Source organism: Acanthopagrus latus, chromosome 13, assembly GCF_904848185.1.
Source record: "Acanthopagrus latus isolate v.2019 chromosome 13, fAcaLat1.1, whole genome shotgun sequence".
In the NCBI taxonomy this organism is placed as follows: Eukaryota; Metazoa; Chordata; class Actinopteri; order Spariformes; family Sparidae; genus Acanthopagrus; species Acanthopagrus latus.
Window position 1 is genome coordinate 6,540,248 of NC_051051.1, and position 8,831 is coordinate 6,549,078.

At 41.7% G+C, this 8,831-nt stretch overlaps 2 protein-coding genes across 2 annotated transcripts; one reads left to right on the forward strand and one right to left on the reverse strand.

Moving 5' to 3' along the window:
* The first annotated feature begins 25 nt into the window (after nt 1-25).
* On the forward strand, nt 26-4,731 carry LOC119031567 (mitochondrial uncoupling protein 2-like). The gene is made up of 8 exons (XM_037120134.1): nt 26-2,621; nt 2,747-2,900; nt 3,132-3,342; nt 3,481-3,685; nt 3,764-3,961; nt 4,048-4,149; nt 4,264-4,444; nt 4,590-4,731. The coding sequence occupies exons 3-8, from the start codon at nt 3,217-3,219 to the stop codon at nt 4,699-4,701; spliced, it is 924 nt and encodes a 307-aa protein (XP_036976029.1). The 5' UTR covers nt 26-2,621; nt 2,747-2,900; nt 3,132-3,216; the 3' UTR covers nt 4,702-4,731.
* On the reverse strand, nt 4,721-8,321 carry dnajb13 (DnaJ heat shock protein family (Hsp40) member B13). Its single transcript, XM_037120132.1, has 8 exons — nt 8,159-8,321; nt 7,910-8,013; nt 7,355-7,516; nt 7,120-7,268; nt 6,553-6,666; nt 5,401-5,514; nt 5,240-5,316; nt 4,721-5,004 (listed from the first exon to the last, which is right to left on the reverse strand). Exons 1-8 carry the CDS (start codon nt 8,224-8,226, stop codon nt 4,845-4,847), a joined length of 948 nt encoding a protein of 315 aa, XP_036976027.1. The 5' UTR covers nt 8,227-8,321; the 3' UTR covers nt 4,721-4,844.
* Between the last annotated feature and the right edge of the window lie 510 nt (nt 8,322-8,831).

Genomic DNA, 8,831 nt, shown 5'->3' on the forward strand with positions numbered 1-8,831 from the left:
TCAGTTTTAACAGTGGGATTTAGTGACTCAAGTGTAGCGATAAATTAGACCTTTTGTGCATTTTGTGCCTCATAAAACAGAACATGGAGCATCTTGGGAAGTGCAAGTTTCTGAGTGCAAAGCCACTGTCAGAAAATACCAAATCCCAGGTCTGTAACACTTTGTCAGGTGTAATGTACTTGCTAACTAGAAACAAAACTCAGTACATCAAAAGAATGTTGAACGTGTATGTTGAAGCAAACATGTGTGAAGTGCTGTGATCCGACCTTCTCACTGAGGCTACAAGCGACAGAGCGGCAGCGTGGCTGAGACAATTACAAGACACTGTACCATCAATTTGATTTTCAAGTTGTTAATTTAAGATGAAAAAGTTACATTATTAAGCTTTTTTTTCCATCGTGGTAGAAAACAGAGGTAAACAACATCTCAAACTTTGGGGCAAATCATACAATTAAATAGGATTCACATATACACAACTGTGATTTGTTGATTAAAGCTCCCGGTTTGTCCCCAATGAGCCTAGTTTCATGGTAAAAAGACACTGGCATCCTTTGATTGAATGTTTCATTTCTTCACTATGTGTTTTCATATTCGATGAGAAATATATATTTTCTTCCTACTAGCTGATTTGGGAAAGCAGCAGTCAGGAAAACACGGCTTCAAAGCCTGTGGTTACTGAGCAAATACAGAATAATTTCAATTTCCACGTTTACATAACCTAAGCAACAAGCATGCAGGCTGCCGACATGCAGCATCAAGTGTTCATCAGGCCTGAATGTTTCCTGAACGATCTGTTCCTCACGGTGCAGTTTCACACTCGGATCAGTCCGATCATAGAGGCACAAGGACAACATTTGCCATGCATGTATTTCACAACATGTGACTAATCCCATATTACACACAGACAGCTTCAGAACTGGTCTCCTAACACCCTCTCAGGTCCCAACAACTAGATGGAGAATGGAGAGATGGAGAAAATTAAAATAAATTCCTCCAGTGGGACAAACAGAATCTATCTACAACCACAGCTGCAGCACTGTTGTAGTTTCTGGGCTTTCCTCCTCCGATGAGTCGGCGTGTAGTTTGATGATAAAAGAATTCTGCGGCGGCGAGGCTGGGTGGAATGATAGAGCAATCTTTATTGAAACAGAATCTTGAGCCCTGAGCCCAGATCAGAAGTGGCCGCTTTCTGATATTATCAAATCTATGGAAAAAGCTATGCCAAAATACTTTGCCCTCTGCCCTATCAGAACTCCGAGCCTTCGATTTTAGGAGATCTACCAAGTGCCACTCCCTCGTTCTTCCTGTGAGGGCCTTTTTAGAGTCCCTTCTCCAGTACACTCACTTCCTCTGATTGGTCCCTTTGCCAAATTATCCAATAGACTAAAAGACCATTTGGCATGCAGGTCAACTTAGCTAAGCACTTTATCATCTGTTAACCTTTGACTCCTTACAGTTGAAAGCCAACCCCTGGACCTTCACTCACAATGAAAATCAAGTAGTCACGATTGAATCCAATCTAAGTAGATCAGTCATGATTGGATCTAACCCGAGTAGGTCAGAATGTGTTGTCCTCACTATGTTAAAACTACTGTGTTAATTCAATGAAGTGCTGTATTTATTGCTTGTAGACATTACTGCTCGCTGTGCCTTATTCAGAAAGTCAGTTTTAAATCTATAGTTTTTCATTGCTTGCTTTTAGTTTTTGTTATTTAAAATGCAATCACAACACTTTCCTTATGTTTTAATGTCTTCTCTTAATGTATTTCTACGTCTCCGTAAAGCACTTCGCCTCGCCACCGCAGAGCCCCATCAAGGGAAACATGTGCGTACACCCACCACTGCTCAGACATCCAGTAAACTATGATCTGTTTGTGTTTAAAACAAAACAACAGATAGCGTACTTGTCGTCTCTTGGACCAACTGCACAGAGTTCAGTAACAGTGTCTTGTCAGTAATCAGTGCAGGAACACAAAAAGCCGCGTTGAGGTCCTAACGGGTCTGAACATACGGATCCAATTCAGCGGGCGACGTACTGCGTGTTCTTGTATTTTCAGGGTGACTCAGCATTTCTTCCCTCGAGTCTGTACTCTGTGTACCATCATGCCACTGTGTGTACAGACCTTCAAGCAGATAGTTTAGATTTAACCCGAATGAGTTTGAGCAAGTTAGAAAAACTAAGAAATCCTAGTTTCATACAACGGCCTGTTCTCAAGACAATGTTTCCTGTGTCATCAGTCCCAACTTTGCTTTCCGGTGTTTGTTATGATGTCTGAAGGCACAACAGAGGAGACACTTGATTATGATTATTCAAGAAGGTAACAGAAGATAAACGTGAATGCAAAACATCCTTGGAAGCACTAATCAGACAAACACAACCACAGGGCTGTTTGTCACACAGACAGCTTTACGGTGTGTCCGTTTTGACCAGCAAGGCAGCTCGTATGGATGTGGTGGTGGGGGTGGGGCCGCAGCAGCAACACATGCCATGATGTAACAGTCAAGGCTGTATTTAAAGAGGAGGCTCTGCTGCATCCCGTCCACGCACTCAAGTCATTTGGACACTGTCGCTCCCAGAGGCATTTCACCAGGAATCTTTAACTTCCACGGATCAAATTACGGTACAATCGAGATCTTTCATACATGTTTCTTTTTTTTTCTTGGTGTATCTATATTGACATTAACACTGTTCCACTGCTGCTGTTGCTATTGCTGTTGTTGATTTTTCTCCCTGTCTTTCATTCAGGATTTGGAGTATGAATTTAAGGCTCTTCACTTTTGAAAAATCTTCTATGGAAAAACAGAGAAACCAATTCATAGCTGGGACTAAATTCAGCCAGAGGGACACATTTAGAGAATCCTGATCTCTAATGTCTCTGCCCTAAACTGCTCTAATAAAGGTAAGAATTAGTAACCAACATTCAGATATTTTTTTTCTTAATTGAATTTGCAAGGCACTGCTATCACTGTGAGCACATCCTGTTTCCATCTATTGAACATAACAGCTGTCTCTCATTTAGCACCACTAAAACCTCTACTAACAGGGGGTTCTGAATGAGCCACCCAGCAGCTGGAGGTAATGAAAATTACATTCATTCTGTAATGTGTTTTTTTTTTTTCCTCTTTTTCAGATTTTGGAGGAGAGCTTCTTGCCCTGTCCACATTAACAAGCCACTCTTCAATCCTTTTGTTGATCAAAATATTTTGGGGAAAAAAATGGTTGGATTTGGACCTGCAGACGTGCCTCCATCGGCAGCGGTGAAGTTTGTGGGAGCAGGAGCTGCGGCCTGCATCGCCGACCTGTTCACCTTTCCCCTGGACACAGCCAAAGTGCGGCTACAGGTAAAAAACAGTTTTTATGAGCACGTCAAATTCTGGTGTTGAACCACATATTTGGGTACACTGTATGTGGATAATCATAAAAATAGTATGTTAGGCATTAGAAGCTGTACTGACGTCTCTCTTCTTTCTCCTGAACAGATCCAAGGAGAGGCCAAAGCTTCAGTGACGTCTGCAGTGAAGTACCGAGGAGTGTTCGGCACCCTCATCACCATGGTGCGCACAGAGGGGCCCAGGAGTCTTTACAGTGGACTGGTGGCAGGACTCCAGAGGCAGATGAGCTTCGCTTCTGTCCGCATCGGTCTCTACGACTCTGTGAAACAGTTCTACACTAAAGGCTCTGATCGTGAGTATTGTGAGCGTCTGTGAGTGTCTTCTGTCCTGCACCAGTCAGGCCTCACATCTCCCCCCCTCTCTGCATCAGACGTTGGTATCGGCAGCCGCCTGCTCGCAGGAGGCACCACTGGTGCCATGGCGGTCGCTTTCGCTCAGCCAACAGATGTGGTGAAAGTCCGCTTCCAGGCACAGGCCAGGGCTCCTGGGCATGCCAGACGCTACTGCGGCACCATTGACGCTTACAAGACCATTGCTAAGGAGGAAGGCATTCGTGGTCTATGGAAAGGTAGCTGTTCGTTAGGCATCGAGGCATACTGCGTGTTTTCATTTGATAAATCTTTTCATGTGTTTTTATGTGACTCTCTGACACAGGGACAGCTCCGAACATCGCACGGAATGCGATTGTTAACTGCACTGAACTGGTGACATACGACTTCATCAAAGACACACTCCTCAGGTCCACTCCCCTGACAGGTAAAACAATGGCTGCAGTGCAACATGACACAGGGGGATGGTGTGTGTGTGTGTGTGTGTGTGTGTGTGTGTGTGTGTGAAAGGAGCAGTAACTCTCAGCCTTTCACTCCACAGATAATCTGCCCTGCCACTTTGTATCAGCCTTCGGCGCAGGCTTATGCACAACAGTGATCGCCTCTCCAGTTGATGTGGTCAAGACGAGATATATGAACGCCACTCTGGGCCAGTACAGCGGCGTCCTCAGTTGCGCTGCTGCCATGATGACCAAAGAGGGACCACTTGCTTTTTATAAGGGGTAAGCACTGACTGCACGGACAGTATCAATGAGGGATATAAATCATTTATAGTGGAGGGGAAGGGGACCAGTGGCTGTAAACAGCAATTAATATGGACAGAGCGCAATCAATCATGTTGTTTTTCTCTATTTTCCCTCTCTTGAGGTTCATGCCATCTTTCTTGCGCCTGGGCTCCTGGAACGTGGTGATGTTTGTCACGTACGAGCAGCTGAAACGAGCCATGATGACAGCAAACTGCACAAATATGCTGTTATAATGACTGTCCGTCAGAGGGCTGATATTGTGGCATCTCTTTACTTTCTGTTGTCCCCTACTGTATATTTCAATTTAGAGTACAGTTATTTGATACCCTTGTTTCTCATGACAGAAATGTTACTGCATCAATCACTTAACATGTGATCAATATTTCAAATTGAGAGCTTGTTTGATCAGCTGTGCTCCCTCAGTGGACAGCGTCTCGGGAAACTGGATGTCAAATGTGAGGACGAGGTTTCCTCTCTGGGCAGGATCCTGGGACAGAGGCATTCCCTCTCCGGTCACCACTTTTTTGTATGAAGGGCTGACAAACAAATCAGAGACAGGAAAACATGAATGAATGCAGATCAAACCCAGAGAACATTCTTCTGTGAAAGCCCCTGTTTACGTGTACTGTTTATATAAAGTGTTGAATTTCTACTACTTGTGTCTTCCTTCTCTGATCGTACATTCATCTTTTAGCTTATCCGAGATTAATGTGGAAATTAATAGGATAACATAAAAGACTCTATTATACACGAATGTAGAGAAGCACTTACTGTACAATGTCGTTGATGCGAATGCTGAGCAGCCTGCCATCTAGTGTCTCCACATCCATAGAGAACCCCGTCAAAGCCTGTGGGAACAGTTAAGTGTTTGTCATACTTGAACCAAACCTTTAAGGATGATTCATTTTTAAGTCCATTGTTCTGGCTCTCACCATCTCCAGAGAGATCTGGGTCTTGTAGATCAGGTCATTGAGTTGTCTGATGAACTGAGGATGACTCTTCTGTCGCACTATGAACACGATATCTGCAGGGATGCTGTTTGGGCCCTTAAAGTAAAATACAGCAAGTTAATTACCATATTGTCATTCTTAACCTAAAACATGGCTGAGTAAAAGTTGTTACTATGCCTGTTTTGTTAAAGGTTGGCTTTATGAACACACTTTAAATTAAATAATGAAATAAGAAGTAAAAGGGACCATCTGTATTGTGGGGCTTTATCCATTTAAGGTCATGAGTATCTTTAAAGTGATCTGCTGAGGCCATCTACTGGTGGAAAAGTGTCACATACAGGATACAGTCACTCACCTGTGCACATCAAACACTGGGTTTCTATTAATAGCTTTACCTGATTCAAAACTGTTCTGTTCTGTATTCGGTGCTCAACAGCTTGAGCAATGTTTCATCAGTGGTAATCAACTCAAACACATAATATAATCAAACATAACCACAATATCATGATAATAATAATATATACACAAACAAACCCAAAACGAAAACAACAAAATGTGTTTTGCTCTTCTCATCCAAAATAGTACATGTGCATGTGTATGATGAAGTACTATTAGTGGAGAAATTAGCTCTGTGGTGCAACAAAGGGTTAGTCAGCACCAGGGACAGCACCACAAGCCAAAATTCAGGCCAAGACAGGAGAAGACAAGAAAATAAAGGCACAATTGAGATCATGACCAAAGCCTTACTTTGTTTTTAACCGAAAATATCCCATCCTAACCACATCCAAAATAACGTATGCAACGTAACCAAACTGGATGAACCATTATAAATCTCATTCTAATGCATTTTCTTGTGAACAAATCTACAATCCTGTTTACGGTATTACTGCATAAATCCCCTTTGAAATTACCACGTTTCATTCCTTCTGGCACTAATTCAAACTGGATAAAGTCAGACTGATTTTGATCTGTGTCAAGACTGTTGAAATACCCGCATGAACGCACAGTAAGACAAAAAGTGTTTAAAAGCATAAAAGTAAAACAAAGCTCTCCTGTCACATAAGACACCAGACTGGAGGAGCTATTAGTTACTATTGTTACAGACGTCAAAATGATGCTGTATATTTCTTTTACCTGATCTCCCTCTTTGGGGAAAATGATTCTTGTGCCTTCTTTCCATCCAGGTTTCACATCTATACTCAGGATCTTGTCTTTGATGCTGGATGTGTATCCATCCTCATTCATAACCTATTATAATAAAAAAACAAACAACATAAATTCACTTTATTCAATCTGTTTGTTGGGGCCTTGTTGTGAGTGATTAGTTTGATCTAAGTCATGAGTATCCATAACCTTTCACTCTAATCAATTAGAGACAACTCCTGCACACACTCTTCACCTCTGCATTGATTTTCTTTTTATCAAAAAGGTCAATGTTTTGGTCACAAAGACCTTTTGTCATGAGAAAGGTCTTTGTGACCGAAATGTTTTTAAATCTATCGTAAGGGAGAGGGGAAAAGTGTGTGTGAGAATCAGTGAAGTGAGGAGTTTTGGGGGGGATTTAATTCCCTTGCACCACAAAAAGTGATAAAAGAAGTGGTGTGTGCGTGTTGCCTTCGACTCATCTTGTATATATGATTTTAAGCATTCCAAAGCTGAGGGATGAGAAAAGATAGTTCTCTGAGATGCAGTAGCTCTTACCCTGCGAGATATCTTAATCTTTTTTGTGCATCCGTGGAAGAGATCATCCAGTGACAAGTGAAGGTCTCTCTCTATAGCGGAGTCTTGGGTCTTCACCACTCCTGGTTGCAGGCCTCCAAACTGAAGTGGAGCATCATTTGTGTAGAAGTCTTGCAGAAAAAAAAGAAAAATTATAGTTGGTGTAGTAAGTATGACATTTGACAAGAACTTTCACAGTACGGTTTGTCTTTCCCACCTGCAAACGGGTTGTCGCCTCCAAAAAACTGTCTGAAGGTTTTCTGCGGGTTCCCGTGGTAGATGTACTTTGATGACCAAGCTCCAGTGTTGCCAAACTCAGGTGGGATACCCCCTTTTAGACCCTCCTCGCCAAACTTGTCATAGGTTGCCTTTTTTCGAACTGTCAGAACATAGAAGTTATTATAGACACATTTAGTACATACACTCAAAATACCAGTGCGGTGAAATATTGAAATTTTGCCAAAAGGTAGATCCAGTCAAATGCCCTGTAGCTTTTACAGGACAGATGCTAGTAAACTGTATGTATTTGCTTTAATTACTCATATTTTGGTCGATCACTTGAGTTTCCAGTATTCAAAGCCGTACAACTTTCCAATCAATCTTCAGATGTTCCTAACTATAACATCTTTGCCTCGGTGCAGATTCAAAGCTCAAAAGATTTAAGCACTATATAATTGTTCCAAATTACGCCAACTTCTTTCTTTATTTCATGCTAGCAGTGTGTTTGTCTTCGACCCTGCTGACATCCATCTTGTGCCTTGTGTCTACTCACGGTCGCTCAGAACATCGTAGGCTTCACCCAGCTGACTGAACCTCTCAGCGCTCCCAGCCTCTCTATTTCTGCTCGGATGAAACTTCAACGCAAGACGCCGATATCTGCATTTGATAAAAGAGGAAACGAGTGAAAATAAGTGTCATACGCCTGATTTAAAAAAAAAAAAAAAAAAAAAAGTGTGTCGGTTGCTTCAAGTTTTTAACGTACGTTTGTTACTCGGTGGTTAGTATTTCAATAAACACTTACGCCTGTTTGATTTCTGCGTCTGTTGCATTTCTGTTTACTTCCAGCGTCTCGTAGTAATCGCTACTCATTATGGATTTAAGCTAGCTCAATACTCAAAGTGGCAAAATTACAAACTCACGAGCAGCAGCGGTTGTTTAGCTTGGTCTCCAGGGTAACGGCTGAAGGTATCTTTCCGGATTTCAAAGTAAAGGACGACGTGAGCAAAACAACAACAACAACAACAACAACAAGAAAACAAAAACAAACAGTTTACATAAGTAGTCCAAGATTCATATACTGCTGAACTTAGTACTTCCTAGACATGAATGACATAAAGTACTTTTATTGTGTAAGTTTTGAGTAATCCTGTGTCAAAATCCATAACAGAGAAAAAGAACAAGTATAATTCACCCAACTTTGATGTGGAATAAAAGAGCGTATTTTACATTTGTAGTCCAATATTCATACACCACTGAAATTAGTACTTCCTAGACTACTTGTACAACTAGTATGAAATGCATTGACTGTGTAATTTTTGAGTAATCCTGTGTCAAATTCATTAACGGTGGTATTGCTCCCTTTTTGTTGAGTAAAAGATCAGAGTATTTCCTCCAAAACACTGCAAAGACTTCCAGCATCATGTAACTCTGGGACTGGGGTTGTTGTAACCGGCATGGAGTTGCTCTTATTTTCT